Raw genomic sequence first — 22,115 nt, forward strand, 5'->3', positions numbered from 1 at the left:
GAATTATTTCACCCATGTGTGTGGGTGTCTGTGTCTGTCCACAGTTAATCTCACATTCTACTTGGCAGATCAACATTATAGTTCTTGTGGACACAGCAGGCCAAAGTGCAAAGCGACTATGGCGTATCAGAAAGGTTTTTTTTCCCAGGAACTCCTGCTGGATGAATAGAAAGGAGACCAACAACTCGGTGCCCTTCAGTCTAGTGAGTGCAGGCATATTCACCACTCCCCAGCGACTTAAAGGAGTAGTTCACCACTTTTCAACCTGTCTTCATATAATAGGTCCTCACTAATGTTCATGATAAAATATCACAATTTTTTTCTACTCAGTCCAAGTCTCCTAGGAGAGCTGTGGGAAGTTCAGAATCCATCGTCTTGTGACATCATCACTTTCCCAAAAAAAAAAATTAATCAATATTTTTGAAAAAAATATTTAGATTTTTATTATCGCGAGAACAATGGCTTCCATTTTAAAATTGCAACTTTTCAGGAATAGAAAGCCTGCAGTTTCTATAAGCTGGATTGGCAATCGATGATGTCACAAGACGATGGGTTTCTGACCTGCCCACAGACCACCTCTGAGAAAAAAAGAAAAAAACTATTTTTGAGCGAGGACCAATTATATGAACATAGGTTGAAAAGTGGTGGAGTGCCCCTTTAAGTGAAGGAGCAGGTTTACAGGAGGGTGAAACGTCTCGAGGAGGGCCTGATGGATGTGGTGCTGTTGGGAATCAGCAGCGAACAAGACGGCCACAGCTTTGTCTTAGTAGTCACTGCAGGAGCTGCTCTGGCTTCCAGGGAGTGTGTGGCCCAGTTTCACCCCGATCAGTCCCAATGGTCCTGTCGATGACCCTCTAATGATTTTCTCCCTGTCAGGCCGAAGGCTTAGCCAAGACTATGTTTTGCTCCCTCTCTGTCTGTGTGTGAATTTTCAGGACTGTTTTGAAGGAAGCCAGTGAACTACATCATTTTAAGAGAAGAGGTCAGGGCATTACACAGTGCTGTAGAAAGAGAATTTACCCATGTTTGTTTTATGCATGGGTGGGTGTTACCAAATCGCTGTTTATGCTCCTGGTTGTTTTTTTGGAGTCAGATTTAGTCAGATATGCGGGTATTGAGGGCAGAGTCGCATTGACTATTTTGAAGGCCAATACCATTTCTGGTCGTTTAACCATGTCTTCTACCCTGAGCCATTTTAGGCTAGCAAACTGGCTGGGAAAGAGGTGGGTCATGGGCCACAGGTTGAGAAGTACAGTAGTCAAATCAGTTTGTTTTGGGAGGTTTAACTGGCTGGGAAAGAGCTGGGTCATGGGCCACAGGTTGAGAAGTACAGTAGTCAAATCAGTTTGTTTTGGCAGGTTTGTAGATTTTGAAGTACCAGGTGGTGCCAGCATAGTCAAAGAGGGGCTGAATGAGCAAGAGTCCTGAGGGCACTTTTGTTGATAAAAATGGAAATTCTAGCCCAAAATATTCTTTGATTTACTTTTTGATCACCTTTGTTGCCATGCTATCACCATACAGGTATTTGTCAAGAATACATCCCAAATGGGTAATCTCTTTGCTAGAGATTACCGTTATATTTAGTTACCGTCTTCGTTGTGTTAGTGAACAATGCATTATTAGTGTATGGTTTAATTTGTGCTGTTACACTTCTTATGTAAAAGCATCAAAGAGCAACTCCTGGTGTTATGTGACCGATTACAATGCTTTGTTCCACATATGGCCCAGGTGTCAATTCAGGGGAAACAATATTCATGTTATGTGTATGTATATCCATAGTTAGTTTTCAGTTTCATCCATTTGTGCGTGAAATCTTTTTTCACTAATCATTTCTATGATTATTTTGTATTTTTGCTGTTAAATGAGGTGCAATTAAATGTATAAACCCCACAGGATTTTCTAAATCTTAATCTCCCCTGCACAACCCAACTAAATATTATGCCGTTTCAAATGTGTTTTTAAATGTGAAAAAGAAAGTGGGTGTCTGTCCACAGTTAATCTCACATTCTACTAGGAAGATCGCATTATTCTAATTGAATGAGAGAAATCTGTTCGAAACAATAAGTGCACGATTCCCCTGCTGGATTTGTCACACACATTGTCACATGTCATGTTTGTGTTAGTGATGACATGCCTGCCTCACTACATTTCAAGCTGATTGTTCTTCTCTGGTTGCTCTGTAACGATGTGTACAGAGTACGGACAGCCCTTTATATGTATCCCTTCCCCCCGTGCCTTTTCATCACGTGTAACCACAAAACATTGATATCACATCTCCCAAACAGAATGGAGGGACGTAGGGTATGCCCCCTTGAGAATTGTGCTGTACTGAGCTGTGCTAAAGAGTTTATAATGACCATAGCTTCTTACTGTAGACTTATTTTAAGGACTATGCGCACACTAACACGGGTCCTGGGTTGTTTCTTTTTTATTGTTCATATCGCCATTCATGTTCATGTCGCCATTCATAGCACACAGCCAGTGAAAAAAAAATGCATGTCAGTTTTTAATAATAAAACTTAGTCATGGAAAGCTGTTGAGAGCAAAGGTAACTGAAAATTATTTCAAAAACAAAATCTCTGAGCATAATGATGAACAGTCTCAAAGTCTTTCATTAAGTCCTCATCTCTCTTTTAAAGCAATCTCATCATTAGTCTTCCTCTTCTGACGATTCATTCTCTGCCTCTTCCAACCACTTGATGAACTTCTGAAGCTGGAAAACACAAATTGTAACATATACTGCTTTATTGCAAGGTCATTGTTGTAAACTGAAAACACTTAATAAATGAGTAGAGAAACATAATGAATCTGCATCCATACGGTGCCTTGGCATTGTTCCGAAGGTTCATTGTTCCGAAGGTTCATTAGTCCGAATTTGTGAAGAATACTATGCCTAACCCTAACCTCAGTAACCCTAACTAAATTCGGACTAATGAACCTTCGGAATTATGGGCAGTCCCCCATCCATACAGGTGCACTGCATGATAGAATTAAGCAATAAACATCCTGTCAAGCTCTGTGGCAGATGTAAGAGCGAGAGCAGGCCAGTTCTGTTGAACCGCTCATCTGATGGAGTTCACTCTCTTTGGTACTCAGCAATAAACCTGCCAATCTCATCGAGCAGTTGGCAAGATATGTGTGCCCATACTAAGTGGGCCGGTTCTGGAAAAACGCTCATCTGATAAACATCACCACAGAGATGTGGGGACAAGTGATAAGATCAGATGAAGATCAGATAAATGTCAAGGTGAAGCTATGCTGGCAGCGCATGGTGGCCCAACACCTAATACCTTTTATGTTGGTTTTTCCTTTAATTTGTCACCTGTACAGTATGTCTATTCTTCTGTAACCTCACGTCCCCAGTCTTTCCTGAGGAAAGCCTCGTATTCGTTTACAACAGGCCATTTGATCCGGTCTAGGTGGAAACCACAAGCAGAAGAAGTGGTGTTGCTTTGTTTTGGTTCCCCCCATTTGTTTCCCCAATCCCTATTAAAATGCTAGAGTAGCCTAGTGTAGTCTTGCCTGTCGCTACGAGTTGCACTAAAATATGCATATACCAAACAAATTTTCCAAAAGCAAAACTACGCCGCATCAAGGGGTTTATTAGGTGGGCCCTGAAAGTATGTCCTTGAATTATTTTGGGTTAAAACTGTTTCCGCTTTGATAGTTCCGGCCAAAAGTATACAACATGACGTAGAGTGGTTTCCGCTCCCAACCGAATGAAAGCCCGAAATGTGAAGCGATCCCAGGCAAATTCTCCTGTAGTCCCATCTTGTACTACTTACCCCTTGATCCTTGCGCAGCTGTCTGCTCCTGTCAGTGGAGGGTCCCTTTGAGAACCAGTGCATTATGTTCTCCTCTTCCAAGATGTCCAGCTGGTACATGTTCATCAACACCTGTGGAAGCACCACAGCATGTCACGTTTCACCGCCTCAACACAGGATGTGCAACCACTTCACATCCAGATCTGACTGGTCATCGGTGATGCAGTACAGGAACACTAGAAATTAACTTTTGTTCAGAAATTTACTTCTTTTGAAAGATTACATCTTGTTAATTTAACTCTGAAAATGTAAATGAACACCATGTGTGCATTCTTCAGAGTTAAATTATTAAGGAATTTATGGCACAGTAGAGATCAAAAATGTAAACTATGTATTTGGTTTACACTGACCTTGACCATTGCCCCCCAGTGACTCTCCCGCTCCAGGAAGTACTCTTCAAATGCCGCCAGGCAGTCCAAATGGTCTTGTGCTCGTTTTACATAGTTCTTAAACACAGGCGCCCATTTTTTCATCAGCTGAGAAGGAAAAACAATAACTAATTAATGACGACAGACTATTATTTCCTTGCATTATGCTCATGGTTATCCGTCGGTGTGTTTTTATTCGGGAATGTACTTCATTTTCCCCTGAAGTGAAGCTTGGAAGGCAGCCACCGAAAGCCACTGAAAGTTGCCTTATAGATGCAAGCCAGGGAAATAAAGAAACTTGAGCGCTTGAGGAAGTAGGGAGGATCAGCGAGAACAAGTTGCGACTGCAGTGGGGTTTCCAATTTTTAAAATATGTCTTTTCACCTAATAAAAAAAAGATTGTTTTGCAATAAAATGACCAAAATAAATAACAGTTTATTATCGTAACAAGTATTTCGTTGTTGATTAGGAGGAGCAGCACCGTTTAATAGACTAGTCGGCCACATTCCTAGTACAACTCACAGGTACAAGATGAGTGACGTATTGAGATGTCGTGAGCTGTGGGCCATGCTGCTGGAAGGGGAACTCTAGAAGCACTCTGGTTAACATTTGCATCACCTCCTTCAGGGTGATGTTGTACGCATACCTGCAATGCAAAAGACACGGCATGTGGAAGCTGAGCGTCAAGTAATAATAAGTAAGATTCTGTGAGTGTACCAAATGTAAGCAAAAGGACATTTATACACACTCAAGAGCTACAAATGGATAAAATAATAAGGATTATATAAGAGGATTCTTACTGTGTAGTGTGAATGAATACAAAAACATTTAGGCCAAGTTGAGCCACTGCTTACTTCAGAGAGTTGATCTCGAGCACCAGATTGTCGCAGCCGATATTTTCGTCCAACCCTCTCTGCAGAGTTCCCAGCACCTCCATCTCAAAAACTGCAAGTGAAAACAGGACAGGAAGACAGGCCAGTCAAAGGAGGAGATCTCAAGATTCAATAAGTTTTATTGTTCACATGCTCATACTATATACAGTACTACTGTATGTGCATTTAAACATCAGACTATGCAAACAATGTCAAACATATCATAAAAACAAGGTACAATACAAGTAAAATGCCATAATGGCGAGTGGCGACCATCAGGTCAGAGCTTCTAAATACGGCACAAACGTGTCACCTTTTCTTTGGCCAACAACCATGGTGTGTCAAGTGTAGACAATTTAAATAACCTTGTCAGGTGTGCAAACTAAATAATTAATCAATATACCCAGACATTGTTGTGGAGGATGACCACAGACATATTAGCAAAATATATACAATTTAGAATTGCACCTTCCCTGGGTTACTGAGGTAGGGTATATCTATATATGGTGTAGCCAAAGGAAGCAGAGGGAAAACCAAAGTACATGCAAATAGCAGTAAATATTATTATGTAGTGAACTATGAAAATTCTGTGATAGATGCAATCCAAAAATGTACAATGTGTGCAAGAGATACGGTAGGCCTATGCCAAGGGTTTGTCCCCTCCTGTGTTCTTGACTGTTAACTAGTACACGCACACACCTTTGACATCGTCCATTTCAGGCGAGGGAATGACAGGTTCATCAGTGTCATCGGGCTCACTGTCCTCACTCTCACTCTCAGGGTCAGGGTTCAACACCAAGCCTGGTGGAGAAGCAAAAAGAAAAACGAAGAGTGTATTATTATGTGTGATTATGGAAAATGCATTTTATCTTTTTGTAACTGGAGGCAACAGCTGAGCGGTCAGCCTGTCTTACCCCAGAGACACTGGGACAACTCCTCTTCCTCGGTGTCATCCAGATTGGCCTTCCAGATGTAACCTTTCCCCCCCGTGCCGACCTCTGCAGGGTTGAATGCTGAAGTGTACAAGTTCATGAAAGATTAGCCTGCTGACAGCTAAATCAGACTGCTGCTTTGTTTTACGACAGAATTATTTTTATAAAAAAAAAGAAAAAAGGATAGTACACACGTTTCTGTTTGTTTTTGTCTTTACTCTGACCAACTTCAGTATCGTCACTTAGGAATTCATCATCATCCTCCTCCTCTTCCTCCTCTGGGTGATGCATGGACACCACGGTGCCTTCAGGGAGAGAGATGTTTGGTCCAATCACCACCTAGAGAGAGTCAATAAGAATAGTGGACTAAATGGCTTACATTGCCGTAGACACTTTAGACACACCAAGCAATTCTGACATCTATAGAATACACTATACAATAGCTACTAATTTACAGAAAACGAAGATGAATTACATGTAGGGGTGGGCGATATGGAAAAATACAATATCACAATATTTTCCCAAGCTGTATCACGATACACGATTTTATCACGATTCTTTTTCATGTTGTTGTTTTTTTTTGTTATTTTTCAAGTTATTTGACAAAAACTAGACTCTGGGTTCCTTTTGGGATGTCTAAATTGAACTTTAAAAGTATATAACTCTGACAGTATACAAATGAAACCAAATGGACCTGTTGGTTTCATTTGTACACTCAGAGTTAAGTGGAGAGTTAAAGTTTGAGAACTACTGATTTAGACCAAAATGCAGGTTTAAATTGAATTCTGAAATGAATCTCTGTATTAACTCAGTTAGCGCCGGGCGACTTTACGAGCGACTAGTTCACTATGGCGTTTGGTGCCGAGCGACTCGGAGCGACTTTTATATAAAAGCATTGTTTAAGCTTTTAATATGTGTTTATAGACGGAGCGAAATGGTTAGCTTACCTCAGCTAATGTCCACACGTAAACCGTGAAAAAAAAGGATACGATTATGACGTCACCTTTAAACCAGGGCTTCCTGTTGACAACAGGCCTCTGCTAGCGTTAGCCTCAATGCAACCATCCGACCCTCACGTAGCTTCACTAGGTCGGATTTTGATTCTGAAACTTTCTGTGTGGCATCTATATACGTCCCGATGCCCATACCAATGGTGGTTTGAGACGATCAAGCACGAATTGAACAGTATTGAGCTGAAATGGTGACCGGCGGCCCGTCCATGTTAAGTCAATGAGGACCAAGTCAGCTTCTCATCCTGTTATGTGGATTTAAACAGGCTTAACATGGGACCATGTCAGTGTATGGTGTATGGTGGTCTCTAGTGGTCATCTGGTGGTATGGTATGCTGAACGTCCATTCGTTAAGGTGGTCTGGTTAAGGTGGTCTGGGGGGATACAAAATAGCTATTTCCTGGCGTTATAAGCGCACATTCATATTCATATTTTGGAAATCTGGCCCTGTATGAGTTAACGATTATTAAACAGGATTTCTTTACAAGGCTCCCTCAATTGTATCACGATATATACGATACCTCTGAAAAGGCATATCGTGGAGACATTGTATCGTCTCAACGACAGATATCACCATATCGCCCAACCCTAATTACATGCTTTACTTACCTTGTACGCTAAGACACATCGTTCATTTAGTCTGACACCCTCTTTAACGTCAGCCCCGTCGCACACCACGGACTGGGTGATCTCCACATTACTGGCAATGTGGACATTATTCCAGATGTACGCGCGGTGCAGGATTACATTGTCACCTGGTGGACCACAAGGAGAGGTTTGCTCACTCAGCTGTTACACAAATGTATATTTGTCTTTTTCTTTGTTCAATACACCAGTGGTTTTCAAACTTTTTCATGTCAAGATCTGTTATCAAATAGCCAATGTAGAGTTACGAGTTGGTCAAACAGATTTTTGCGACCATAGGTCGCATTTACTACCAAAACCTCCACCGGCTGTCCGTCTGTCTGTCTGTCTGTCTGTCTGTCTGTCTGTGAGTCAGTCACACTTTTGCCCTGCTCATATCTCCACAACCGTTGCCCCCATCCATGCCAAATTTTGCACACACACTCCTTACCTGCCAAACTACAACCTCCAAGGACCCCCAGAGCTCCAGGGACCCCCAGGTCCCTGGGGGACCCCCAGGTGTAAAAAAAATGTCCCTCCGTGAGTCAGACGTCACACGTCACACTTTTGCCCTGCTCATATCTCCACAACCGTTGCACCCATCCATGTCACATTTTGCACACACACTCCTTACCTGGCAAACTACAACCTCCAAGGACCCCCGGAGCTCCAGGGACCCCCAGGTCCCTCGGGGACCCCCAGGTGTAAAAAATGACCAAATGTGCAAAAATGACCAAATGACCACCCCAACGGGGCTGCTCACGGGGAATTCCTGGGGACCACCCACTCCTGGTGCTCCAGAACGGATGCAAAAGTGGTGGCGCCCCCAGTGCAGGACCCCCTCCACTGCAGCTCACATAAAATGCCGTAACTCCGGCTAGGAGCGTCCGGGAGAGCCGGGGCCGGTACCTATTTGTCCGCCAAGGCAACGCGGAGACCCCACCCCTCATTTCTCACATGCCCCTCTTCTAGCGCCACCTTCAGGCCGATTTTTAAAACACATTTTTGGACACTGCTCCTACAGTTTTTGCCCTAAAATCACGCAAATCACTACACAGCATGTCTACACTCATCTCATCAACATGGATCAGGAAGATTTTGGAAAAACACATTTTTGCCCTATTTGTGGAGATAAGCGACCGTAGGTCTTACTGGTGATGCATGCTATATCAACAAATTTTGCTGCGGACCCCCTGGAACCCCCTCAAGGGCCCATTTGAGAACTACTGCAAAAGACATCAGAAAACAGGTCAGACATTGTCAGACGTTCCCCGAGCACCACATATGGCTGCTCACTGCTCCTAGTTGTTATAGGATGGGTAAAATGCGGAGGACATGTGCAAATGTAGGGGGGCCTATATTATTTATTTTCATTTACGTTGTCACGGTATATAGGAATGGTACCTATGGTGCAGTTGTTGCCGATGACGCTGTTAGAGATGTGACAGTTGGCGCCGATACTGGTGTCAGAACCAATCAGAACGTTCTCCTCCATCTGGCTGCCGTGTCCAAGGCTGACCCCCGACCCCCTGTAGACGTTGTGTCGAGAATATGTGCAATTCCGCCCCTTCTGGTCTGTGAAATTGGCTTCGGGGGTCAGCGGGTAGACCCACCGGCGAACGAGGTCCGACGATACCGAGTCGTACATGAGCAGGTTGGTCACGCGGGCGCCATAACCGTCCTTCGTCACGTGCATGTGAATCTGGTTGCCAAGGATCTACGAACCAAGCCAAGAAGTGAGAAATACTTCAATGGTTAGGAGGTATACATTGGTTAAGTTCATCACAAATCCTCAAGTGAGTTCACTATTGACTTCATAAATGTGAGCTCATAAGCTTGTAGATCGGTCGAATACAGCCAATCTTTTTTCAAGTATAAATTAAGCATTAGACCTTACTTAGATCAAGTTGTAATCAATGGAGGTTGGGGGACATAAATGAGTTCATAAGTACCAATTTTTCCTTCAGTCATCATACCTCTTCATTGACCAAAAGCCCTCTGACAAAGTCGTTCCTCGTTTGGTAGTCAAAGTTGTCCGTGAAGAGCTCAGCAACCTGAGAGGAGAGAAAACAAACTTTCATTAATCACTATTGACTATGACTCACTCAATCTGACTGTGGCTGACAATACATAATCACACTCCTCCAAAAAGCAAGTGCTGGACCAAAAGTAGACAAAAACAAGAAAGAGATTCAATAAAAGCTTCAATAAATGAAGTGAAATTGATGTATAGCTTTAATTGTCACTTCAACAAGTTGTTTGATTCCATTATGTGGAAAGACATGTCTGCATTTTGCAGAGAAATACACACATTGTACATACATATTTTGCCACACTGTAAGATCGCCTAACATCAAAACAATGGCATTTAGGATAAAAAAAAAGGCCTAAGTGTAAACCTTTTCCCCTCTACATCAAATCTCATCACCAAAAATAGCCGAGCTACAGGCTCAAAATGTGTCCCAATGCAACAGGTTATAAGCTTGTAGAGCAGTCATTTTTGCCAAATGTCCACCCCAAAATAGGGACGCTAGGTGGGAATTACAATGTGTGGACCTTGAAGACTGACCTGTGGTGAACAGATACTGATGTGACAGTCCAAGAGATCATGTCTGATTTCAAACTCATCACTTCCACTGTGGAAAATGTTCTGCAGAAGAAAAAGCACAGCAACTGTCATGTTAAAGTAAACGTTGTGCAATTAGTAAACGGTGGTGTTCGGCCCCATTGATGTGATGGGTGTTTTGAAACCCAGAGGTTGAATTAGATGATGAGGAATTACTGTGTGTTAAAGGTGGAATGAACTGTGAACTGAACTCAAGTTGCACTTAATACAAGCATTGAACTGAATTTTGTGTGTGGCATATTTACTTTATGATTGTCTGGGTGGAAATTAGTTATATGGTTTAGTGTGCCTATTTTGAACCAGGTAGGTTGCTGTAAAGTTATACAGTGATCTTTGTGGGGGTTTTGAAGTGCTTAAGATGAATTGGTCACCATGGGGAACTGTATCTTCTTCAGGCCTTGTGTCTTCTGGTAGTGCAGGACCCGCTGGCTCTTGCCGTCCATGGCGACAATGATGTCGTCTTCCTCACAGCGGGACTTGTGTCCTGGTGACGACTCTTTGAAGATCATGGTCATCACAGAGATGTTCTTCTCCACCTTTCTCCGATACCTTCGGTAACGAGGTGCGATAATAGTAATACTAATGATTTATAACTGATTTTAGAAAAATAAACCCATAGATAAACTAAATGATGTTCTTGGTAAAGGATCATGAGCAGAATCTTTATAGAAGTTTTATAGAAGCTTTATTTTCATATCACAGGTTTACAGGTGTATAGAAATAACTTTTTCTTTCTTTCGTTCTTAGCAATAACTTATCTGGGTACCCTCTAGAACCCCACTTGACTGTCTAATGAGAATGATAAATAACAAGTCACCTGTGCTCTTGCAGTGCTTGACTAACGTCAATATTAGACACGACGTCTCCGTAGACCAACACAAAGTCGGAGCGCACAAGGGACTTGGCATCCACATCCCTCAGGACGTCGCCTAGGGAACGGTACAGGTCTGACGTGATGATGTGGACCACGTTGGGAGAGGTGGGACGACACCATTTTGATTTCCTGTTGGAAAGGGAGACAAAATATCACATCCACTTTCATCATTATAAAGCACTTCAAACTAGAACGTTCTTAACAAAGTGCTTCATAGGGAAGTAAGGGAACTACAGTATTTCAACATTACTAAAAAGTTCCAACATTACATTTGACAGTAGAGTAGAATGTGTTTAAATTATACTACTATATGCTGAAAAGAATTGATCTACAAGCTCACAACACACATGGTCACATAGCCACACGGTCTGAGTTTGTAGATATCTATATTTTCAGCATGTGACGTGAGTGACCCAATTAAGGATTAAACCTGCAAATCAGAACTTATTTTAATGACAAAAGTAATCTTAACCAATCTGTATGGTAGAGTATGTTGGAGTATATAATGAATAAAATAAATAAAATAAAAACGTTTTTCATTTGCTTGATCATTTACTGACAAAGGATTTACTGGCACATCCAACACAATTTTATACTTTAATAAATTGTAAAAACAAAATAGAATCTAATCTATTTTGCAATATTGGGAAAATGTATGAACATGTTTCAACAAACGAGTATATGATTATGCAAAATAAATAATGCAATTAGACGATTATTATGTAATAATTGTGACAGGCCTAATAATAAGCACATCATCTCCCCTAGCCAGAGTGGTAGATGATTGTTCTTCCACATAAGAGACCCTGGTTCAACTCAAATCCCATTCCCAGCAGGTAGGACGTACACATACAGATGGCAGCTCTATATCAGCATACTTACAGCAAGTGTTCCTTGATTTTCTGCGACATCCAGCAGCAGAACACAAATGTTTCTTGCACCCCCGTTGACGTGAGGAACTCGAGGGTGTAGTCGATCATGGAAACATTGCCCAGAGGTAGCAAAGCCTGTGGATGAACACGAGAGGAGAATACAATACAACTGCAAAGAATCGCATTATATCAAACCAAAGGATGCACCCTTTAAAGATGAAGTTAGCCAGCTGTGAATATTTGAGATGAGATATACTTTATTAATCCCCGAAGGGAAATTAAGGCGATACAGCAGCATAGTGTGACAATATATACATGTAGATAAACTAACTGGACAAAGACAAGGACACAACAAACACATGGACACAAACACAAAAGACCCGAGTCGTTCCATGACTATGCATAAGGGAGAGAGTTCTTAAACATGTGTACATTGTACAGTCTGATGGAGGCAGTTGGCAAGAAAGAACGTTTATACCGCCGTGTGTGCATTTTCGGGGGGAAAGTGAGCTCTGGCTGAATGTGCTCTTCCTCTCCTGCATATAACCGTAGAGAGGATGGGAGGGGTTAACCAGGATGGAATTTAATTTGCCCCCAATCCTCCTCTCTGCAACTGACCGCAGCCCTTCCATTCAGAGGCCAACTACTGAGCTGGCCTTCTTCTTTATGGTTTTATTTAGCTTGTTCAGCTCCCCCTCCTTGATGTCACCTCCCCAGCATACAACTGCATAAAGCAGTCCTTTCCTTACAAATTATATGATATACTAGTCCTTGCCCATTCGAACATATGTGCTCCAAATTATGTGCAGAGTAAGAGTTTGGGTTTGCCCAGTATATGAGGGATTCAATGTAGGATTCCCAGAAGTAATGTTGGAGAACGCAGACATATCAGTGATGTCAGTCATCTCCAGATTTGGGCACCGTTTCAGCATGCAGCTGTTACCATGGGCACTGTTTAGTATCAGTGAAGTCGTGATGTCACATCGGACGGACGGACGGACAGACAGACTTTCGATCATAGGTCGCAGTTTACTATCAGAACCGTCACAGCTTGTCCGTGTCTGGACGTCAAGACGGGTAACGCCTGACACTGTGGTTGCCCTGACACATCACTGTGATGTGATACTCAGAGCAGGGATCTCCAATATGGGCATAAATAGGTGACATCACAGTGATGTCAGATACTCAGAGCAGGGAACTCCATATGGGAATAAAAGGGATTATGTTAGGGATCTCCATATATGGGCATAAAAGGGATTGTATCCCGGAGAAAGGGATCTCCATAATATATGTGCATAAGGGGATTGTATGTATGAAGTCAGATGTCATAAACGTCATAGGACTTTGACATAACGAATAACTGAGTAAGCATGTTTGGGGTCTCACAGCAATATCTCCATACACAGTACAAGCCAAGGATCTCCATATATGGGTACCAGCCTACCAGGGGTCTCCATATATGGGTAACTGGTCCGATATACATTACTGGCCAGATGGCCAAGACATGGGCGAGGTCACTTGTCGCTCTTAGGTGTCTTACTGGTAGTTAAGATTATTTAGCTGTGACATACAAACAGCTGTGAGACATCAAATGCAGTTAACATTTAGTACACAAAGTAGTTCTTCCACCAAAACCAATATGTACTGTAGATACTAGACAGGCGATTAATGTGCAAACTAATCATATTCCATCCATTAAATAATTCTATCGAATCACGATTAAGTTGCCTTATCATCAGAAAACCATTAAGCTTTTTCAGTTAATGTCAAGCAACCGGTTTCGTGTACTGCCATTAACGTCTTCTTATGATAACAAGTCATTGATGATGACTCGTCATGATGCATCATTCATTTATTCTACAATGAAAGAGTAGCAAGTAGTAAGAGTAATGTGTCATCATGCTGAGGTGACGACAGACAGTGACAACAGCATGCACTCAACAACAGCACAACTCGATAGCATATCCCATGTAGCATAGCTAGCTAGCCATAACTGTCAAGCTAAGGCAGCGTACCCGTGGCTGGTCTTTGGAGACGGGGAAAAACCTCCGATTGAAGCTGTCAGCGATCAGCACAGCCTGCAGTGGCTGCTCCTCTTCCTCCTGCTCGCCTTTCCTACCGGACAGCCCGGGACGGCTCTGTTTGCCTGCTTTACCTGCAGCCATGTTTCACACATCCATCCACACAACACTTGTACCGTTACCTCCTCCTCCAAACGATGTCGTCACACTACGGAGGGCCGTTGGGACAATCTAAAATCGCGAGGATCCATCTTGACATTAGGGTCAAAAAGCCAGCTCTATGGGTCAAACAGACCCCCCCCCAAAAGCATACGTAACCAGTAAGACTCCCTAATCGGGAGATAAGCGACCGTTGGTCGCTTATCTCCACAAATAGGCCAAAAGTTTGTTTTACCAATTATCAAGACATACGGGCAGTTGACAGTTTGCCATGGTTACTCATTGAAGTTGAATCTCCATATATGGAGATAACCTACGCATCACACTAAGTCTGACCTCACCAGCCCATATTTGGGCATGAGCAACTTATGTCTCCATATATGGAGATATGATGACATCACACAGTCCTCAGCCGATGATGTGGCGTGATGTCATACATTACAATACACAAACGAGCCCTACAGTATAAAGGGGCAATTCTTGCCAGGAAAGAAGCATTTCTTCGACTCAGACCTTATCGCCAGGGTTGGCTTATAGCAGCTGTCGGTAGGACCATATATGGATTCTGTTAGTGTGGATCTCCTAACAGGGCATCATCTGGGATACAATCCCTTTTATGCCCATATATGGAGATCCCTAACATAATCCCTTTCATGCCCATATATGGAGATCCCTAACAGAATCCCTTTTATGCCCATATATGGAGATCCCTAACAGCATCCCTTTTATGCCCATATATGGAGATCACTAACAGCTAACAGAATCCCTTTTATGCCCATATATGGAGATCCCTAACAGAATCCCTTTTATGCCCATATATGGAGATCCCTAACAGAATCCCTTTTATGCCCATATATGGAGATCCCTAACAGAATCCCTTTTATGCCCATATATGGAGATCCCTAACAGAATCCCTTTTATGCCCAGTTGGTTGCTAGGGTAAAAAAACATGGTTGCTATGGTAAACAGTTGGTTGCTAGGGTAAACAGTTGGTTGCTAGGGTAAAACCATGGTTGCTAAGGTGGTTGCTAACGTACACTAACAGACCAGCAACAACAGACTGTTGCCACAGCAACGTACACAAAGGTTTGTTTACACATGTGGTGTGATGTCATACTGAAGATATATGACATCACACCGTACACAAACAAAGGTGTGACGTGACGGACGGACGGACGGACGGACGGACGGCCGGTGGAGGTTTTCATAGTAAACTGCTCCCTGACGGTCGCAACCAGTAAGACTCCCTAATCGGGAGATAAGCGACCGTTGGTCGCTTATCTCCTGTCACACTGCTGACATCAGTATGACATCACACCGTACACAAATTACCCTTATATAAGACCGGCATTATCTACCGACAGATTAGTAACAAGATGTCAAAATCATTGAAGGTTTACCCTACTAACCAACTGTTTACCATAGCAACCATGTTTTTTACCTTAGCAACCAACTGTTTACCCTAGCAACCAACTTTTTACCACAGCAACCATGTTTTTTTTACCCTAGCAACCAACTGTTTACCCTAGCAACCAATTGTTTACCATAGCAACCATGTTTTCTTACCCTAGCAACCAACTGTTTACCCTAGCAACCAACTGTTTACCATAGCAACCATGTTTTTTACAGGGCCTGGGATTGATGACATCAGAAATCTCCATATATGGGCATGAAAGGGATTTTGTTTCTGGAAATATGTCTGTGGGGTGCCACATTTGGAATAAAACACTTACATCACACATCTGGATATCCATACAGCCCATCTAGTTTGCCTGTGTCCATTTATGCCCATATATCTGATGACATTGGGACAATGATCTCCATATATGGGCATAAAACTTATGTTAATTAGTAAAGCCTGGGGATCTCCATATATGGGCATGAGGGGTACCCTAAAAGGGCATCATCTGGGAATAGCAAATATAGTTATCCTAGAAAGTGAAAATCTTACATCAAAGGCCATAACTACCTACCTACCACCATACTGCATTCCTCATTAAACTACCTACCAGTAAGATGCCTAAGGGAGAAAAGCAAAGGGCGAGGTTGCACCATTTCTTGGTCTTCTGGCCAGTGATGTATATCGGACCATTTAACCATATATGGAGACATCTGGTACCCAAAGATATTCACAGATATGGGCTTAATATTGATGACATAAGGGATCTCCATATATGGGCGTAAAAGGGATTTGGTTCCCCTGGCATCACAGGGATCTCCATATATGGGCATAAAATGGATGTGGTTACCCTGGCAACACGGGGATCTCCATATCTCCATATATGGGCATAAAAGGGATTTGGTTCCCCTCACCGTCGGCGTGGCCATCTGGAGAGCCGGGAGATTCCCCGGTGGGCCACTAGGGGGAGTCGGGCCGCTGCAGGTCACTGCGGTGTATATTATTATATGCATTTTATATGACAACGCCGGCCGTGGTACCTTTTTGACTCTTTGAAGCACCCTTAGCATTGCTTCTAAGCCAATCACAGCATTTGGGGGGCGGGATGTTTTACACAACTGGTTTGGGATTCTGTAGACCTCTTTCTCATCCAATCATAGTGACTGTTTAACGTCTTCTGACAAGCCCGCTGACTATGTTTTCATCGCGTGATTCCTAAACCCACCAGGCTTGAGTTAAAACCCGCCTCGCGGAAACGCGAGGACTTCCAGGAGTGGCTGAAATCCCTGCCTGACACATGGAGGGTGGATAAAGTCAGAGGCACGGAGACTTGTAGCCTACTTGAGAAAAGCCTGCATTTGCACAATGCACAACTATTAATTTCTCACTACAGTGCTCAAAATAAACTGTGCTAAAAAAACTTGAAACTGACTTAATTGTACTGTGCTTAAAGGTGCACTTGCAGTTTAAACACTACTCTTCAATAGTATACAGTGTAAAGGGAAAACGTTGTAACTTTGCTAAAGAGAAAAACGTACTGAGAAAGCTATTAATTTGTCACTACTGTGCTCAAAATAAAAGCTCTTACTGATTATCAGTTAAATTGTTATGGTTTGGATATGGCTTTGGGCCTAGTGTATTATTGTAATGGATCAGTAGGTAGTAGGTACTTTGCACTTGAGCGAGCAGCACTAACGCGTAATAATGGTTTCCTGTTGAAATAAGCTTAGTCTTTTCATGGATCTCCTTTTAGTAGACCTTGTACCAGTGAACTGTACCGTCATGAATCTGTACATTTTCCTATGCAAACTTCTAATAAAGCCTTCAATCAATCAATCAAACGTTCATGGGCACTTTCATACTTAAGATTATCGAGAGGAGGCGGGTCTTAACTCAATCCTGGTGGGTTTAGGAATCACGCGTTTTCATCTGTTCAAAGAGGGTGGATTTGTTGTTGTTGTGTGTGGGTGGCTGTGCCTCTGTGGAATAACCAAATCCAGGACAGGCTGGAAATCTGGGCACCTTGATATAAAATTGGATATTTTGGCGCAAGGTAAAACTTTATTTAACTGTTCCCTGTGGATTTAGCCAGCCTTGTGTGAGTGTGTGAGTTGTGCACTCTTCTCTCCAGGCTGTTTTAGGTACATATGGAGAAACGTTCATCCCATGGATACATAATGTTTCATGCTATTGCCTTGCAGTCTGTGTTTTATGTGCTTTGAAGAAGAAATGACATTATTAGTGTTTGTAGTGTTTTCTCACTGTAAACACAAAATATTCACATGAGCTAAGCTAATGTAATGTTGCTGTCTCTAACTTGACTGGTTACAGTTGAGGGTTTGGAGGAAACATTTGGTGGATACTAAGCTAGTATGCACAACTCTAAAAGAACTGGTGCACTATATACGATGTATTGATGTTGATGTATTACCTTGCTTATTGTAAATCACTCTGGGTTAAGAGCGTCTGCTAAATGCCTAAATTGTACATTTTTAGTGTGTCAGGGTTGCCATGTCTGCTTGTCTGCAAAGCAACTTTGGGCTTATCTTTCTGGTGGCTTTCTGGTGGCATTTTTGTGGTCTGATATTTGTTGAATTTGTACTGTAACTGTTAGTATCATGCAAATTTATGCTGCTTAGAGAGCCATAGTAAAATAAATATGTTGTGTGTGTCAGGGTTGCCATGTCTGCTTATTATAAGCAACTTTGGTCTTATTTTTCTGTAAAGTTGCTTAAATATTGGTAGTTGATAAATGCCTAAATTGTACATTTTTTGTGTGTCAGGGTTGCCATGTCTGCTTGTCTGCAAAGCAACTTTGGGCTTATCTTTCTGGTGGCATTTTTATGGTCTGATATTTGTTGAATTTGTACTGTAACTGTTAGTATCATACAAATCTATGCTGCTTAGAGAGCCATAGTAAAATAAATATGTTGTGTGTGTCAGGGTTGCCATGTCTGCTTATTATAAGCAACTTTGGTCTTATTTTTCTGTAAAGTTGCTTAAATATTGGTAGTTGCTGGTTACGGTTATGTTCCATTATGGGGTGTGTGTGTGGGGGGGGGGGGGGGGGGGGGGGCACTTATATTTGAGGTCGCCCTGGGGCACTACACATGGTTAATCAGGCAAGTAGATGGGGAAAATAGCTGTTTGTTACTGTTTATATTAATAAATAATGCAAAAAAAAAATTAGCGCGCGAGCATGAGGGCTGGTCTGATTCAAATCCCAGGGCTGAAAATTGGTCCCACTCCGAGCCTGGTTCCCCTGGCATCACAGGGATCTCCATATATGGGCATAAAAGGGATTTGGTTCCCCTGACATTACAGTGATGTCAGTGGCTGGTTCTACAGAGGGGATCTCCATTTATGGGCATAAAAGGGAATGTATGTATGATGATGTCAGATATCATAGACGTCATAGGACTTTCACATAACGAATAACTGAGTAAGCATGTAAACCCGTAAAATCTATATTTGGGCATGGCTGATTTATGACCTCATCATGATGACACGAGCAAACACAGCTGAATTGTATAAATGATCAGTGCAGAAACCAACAGAAGTATTTGACCAAGACTCTTCGATTTAAACATCAACAAAGGTGTGACGTTTGTTGATGGTCACAAAACGTGACGGACGGACGGACGGACGGCCGGTGGAGGTTTTCATAGTAAACTGCTCCCTAACGGTCGCAATAAATGTCATTATCCCCACTCCCCAGTTTTGGTCTACGTATTTCTTAATATCTAAATTCTGAGGTATTTTAACATTGAAACTTACATACATTTGCTATATCATTCTGCTTATTTCAATAGGTCATTACCAGTAAGACTCCCTAATCGGGAGATAAGCGACCGTTGGTCGCTTATCTCCACGAATAGGCCAAAAGTTTGTTTTACCAATTATCAAGACATACGGGCAGTTGACAGTTTGCCATGGTTACTCATTGAAGTTGAATCTCCATATATGGAGATAACCTACGCATCACACTAAGTCTGACCTCACCAGCCCATATTTGGGCATGAGCAACTTATGTCTCCATATATGGAGATATGATGACATCACACAGTCCTCAGCCGATGATGTGGCGTGATGTCATACAATACACAAACAAGCCCTTAAAGGGGCAATTCTTGCCAGGAAAGAAGCATTTCTTCGACTCAGACCTTATCGCCAGGGTTGGCTTGTAGCAGCTGTCGGTAGGACCATATATGGATTCTGTTAGTGTGGATCTCCTAACAGGGCATCATCTGGGATACAATCCCTTTTATGCCCATATATGGAGATCCCTAACAGAATCCCTTTCATGCTCATATATGGAGATCCCTAACAGAATCCCTTTTATGCCCATATATGGAGATCCCTAACAGCATCCCTTTTATGCCCATATATGGAGATCACTAACAGCTAACAGAATCCCTTTTATGCCCATATATGGAGAGCCCTAACATAATCCCTTTTATGCCCATATATGGAGATCCCTTTTATGCCCATATATGGAGATCCCTAACAGAATCCCTTTTATGCCCATATATGGAGATCCCTAACAGAATCCCTTTTATGCCCATATATGGAGATCCCTAACAGAATCCCTTGTATGCCCATATATGGAGATCCCTAACAGAATCCCTTTTATGCCCATATATGGAGATCCCCAATCTGAGTTCCCAGAGGTAATTTTTTCCGCCACTAGGTGGCGAAAACTGAAAATTAGGAGATCCCTAACAGAATCCCTTTTATGCCCATATATTATGGAGAAATCCCTGCTCTGAGTATCTGACATCAGTGTGATGTCACCTGTTTATGCCCATATATGGAGATCCCTGCTCTGCGTATCTGGTTGCTATGGTAAACAGTTGGTTGCTAGGGTAAAAAAACATGGTTGCTATGGTAAACAGTTGGTTGCTAGGGTAAACAGTTGGTTGCTAGGGTAAAACCATGGTTGCTAAGGTGGTTGCTAACGTACACTAACAGACCAGCAACAACAGACTGTTGCCACAGCAACGTACACAAAGGTTTGTGTACACATGTGGTGTGATTGCGACCGTTAGGGAGCAGTTTACTATGAAAACCTCCACCGGCCGTCCGTCCGTCCGTCCGTCCGTCCGTCACGTTTTGTGACCATCAACAAACGTCACACCTTTGTTGATGTTTAAATCGAAGAGTCTTGGTCAAATACTTCTGTTGGTTTCTGCACTGATCATTTATACAATTCAGCTGTTTGCTCGTGTCATCATGATGAGGTCATAAATCAGCCATGCCCAAATATAGATTTTACGGGTTTACATGCTTACTCAGTTATTCGTTATGTGAAAGTCCTATGACGTCTATGATATCTGACATCATCATACATACATTCCCTTTTATGCCCATAAATGGAGATCCCCTCTGTAGAACCAGCCACTGACATCACTGTAATGTCAGGGGAACCAAATCCCTTTTATGCCCATATATGGAGATCCCTGTGATGCCAGGGGAACCAAATCCCTTTTATGCCCATATATGGAGATATGGAGATCCCCGTGTTGCCAGGGTAACCAAATCCATTTTATGCCCATATATGGAGATCCCTGTGATGCCAGGGGAACCAAATCCCTTTTACGCCCATATATGGAGATCCCTTATGTCATCAATATTAAGCCCATATCTGTGAATATCTTTGGGTACCAGATGTCTCCATATATGGTTAAATGGTCCGATATACATCACTGGCCAGAAGACCAAGAAATGGTGCAACCTCGCCCTTTGCTTTTCTCCCTTAGGCATCTTACTGGTAGGTAGTTTAATGAGGAATGCAGTATGGTGGTAGGTAGGTAGTTATGGCCTTTGATGTAAGATTTTCACTTTCTAGGATAACTATATTTGCTATTCCCAGATGATGCCCTTTTAGGGTACCCCTCATGCCCATATATGGAGATCCCCAGGCTTTACTAATTAACATAAGTTTTATGCCCATATATGGAGATCATTGTCCCAATGTCATCAGATATATGGGCATAAATGGACACAGGCAAACTAGATGGGCTGTATGGATATCCAGATGTGTGATGTAAGTGTTTTATTCCAAATGTGGCACCCCACAGACATATTTCCAGAAACAAAATCCCTTTCATGCCCATATATGGAGATTTCTGATGTCATCAATCCCAGGCCCTGTAAAAAACATGGTTGCTATGGTAAACAGTTGGTTGCTAGGGTAAACAGTTGGTTGCTAGGGTAAGAAAACATGGTTGCTATGGTAAACAATTGGTTGCTAGGGTAAACAGTTGGTTGCTAGGGTAAAAAAAACATGGTTGCTGTGGTAAAAAGTTGGTTGCTAGGGTAAACAGTTGGTTGCTAAGGTAAAAAACATGGTTGCTATGGTAAACAGTTGGTTAGTAGGGTAAACCTTCAATGATTTTGACATCTTGTTACTAATCTGTCGGTAGATAATGCCGGTCTTATATAAGGGTAATTTGTGTACGGTGTGATGTCATACTGATGTCAGCAGTGTGACAGGAGATAAGCGACCAACGGTCGCTTATCTCCCGATTAGGG

At 42.3% G+C, this 22,115-nt stretch overlaps 1 protein-coding gene across 1 annotated transcript; it reads right to left on the minus strand.

The window, feature by feature from the left end:
* Positions 1-2,429: 2,429 nt before the first annotated feature.
* Positions 2,430-14,200, minus strand: eif2b5 (eukaryotic translation initiation factor 2B, subunit 5 epsilon). Its single transcript, XM_080727174.1, has 16 exons — positions 14,018-14,200; positions 12,013-12,137; positions 11,074-11,259; positions 10,628-10,805; positions 10,200-10,280; positions 9,607-9,684; positions 9,035-9,347; positions 7,616-7,761; positions 6,191-6,335; positions 5,979-6,077; positions 5,764-5,865; positions 5,047-5,137; positions 4,715-4,838; positions 4,175-4,300; positions 3,786-3,896; positions 2,430-2,713 (listed from the first exon to the last, which is right to left on the minus strand). Exons 1-16 carry the CDS (start codon positions 14,165-14,167, stop codon positions 2,651-2,653), a joined length of 2,118 nt encoding a protein of 705 aa, XP_080583300.1. The 5' UTR covers positions 14,168-14,200; the 3' UTR covers positions 2,430-2,650.
* Positions 14,201-22,115: the final 7,915 nt, after the last annotated feature.

Source organism: Nannobrachium achirus (genome assembly GCF_963921795.1).
Source record: "Nannobrachium achirus genome assembly, chromosome: 5".
NCBI classification, from domain to species: domain Eukaryota; kingdom Metazoa; phylum Chordata; class Actinopteri; order Myctophiformes; family Myctophidae; genus Nannobrachium; species Nannobrachium achirus.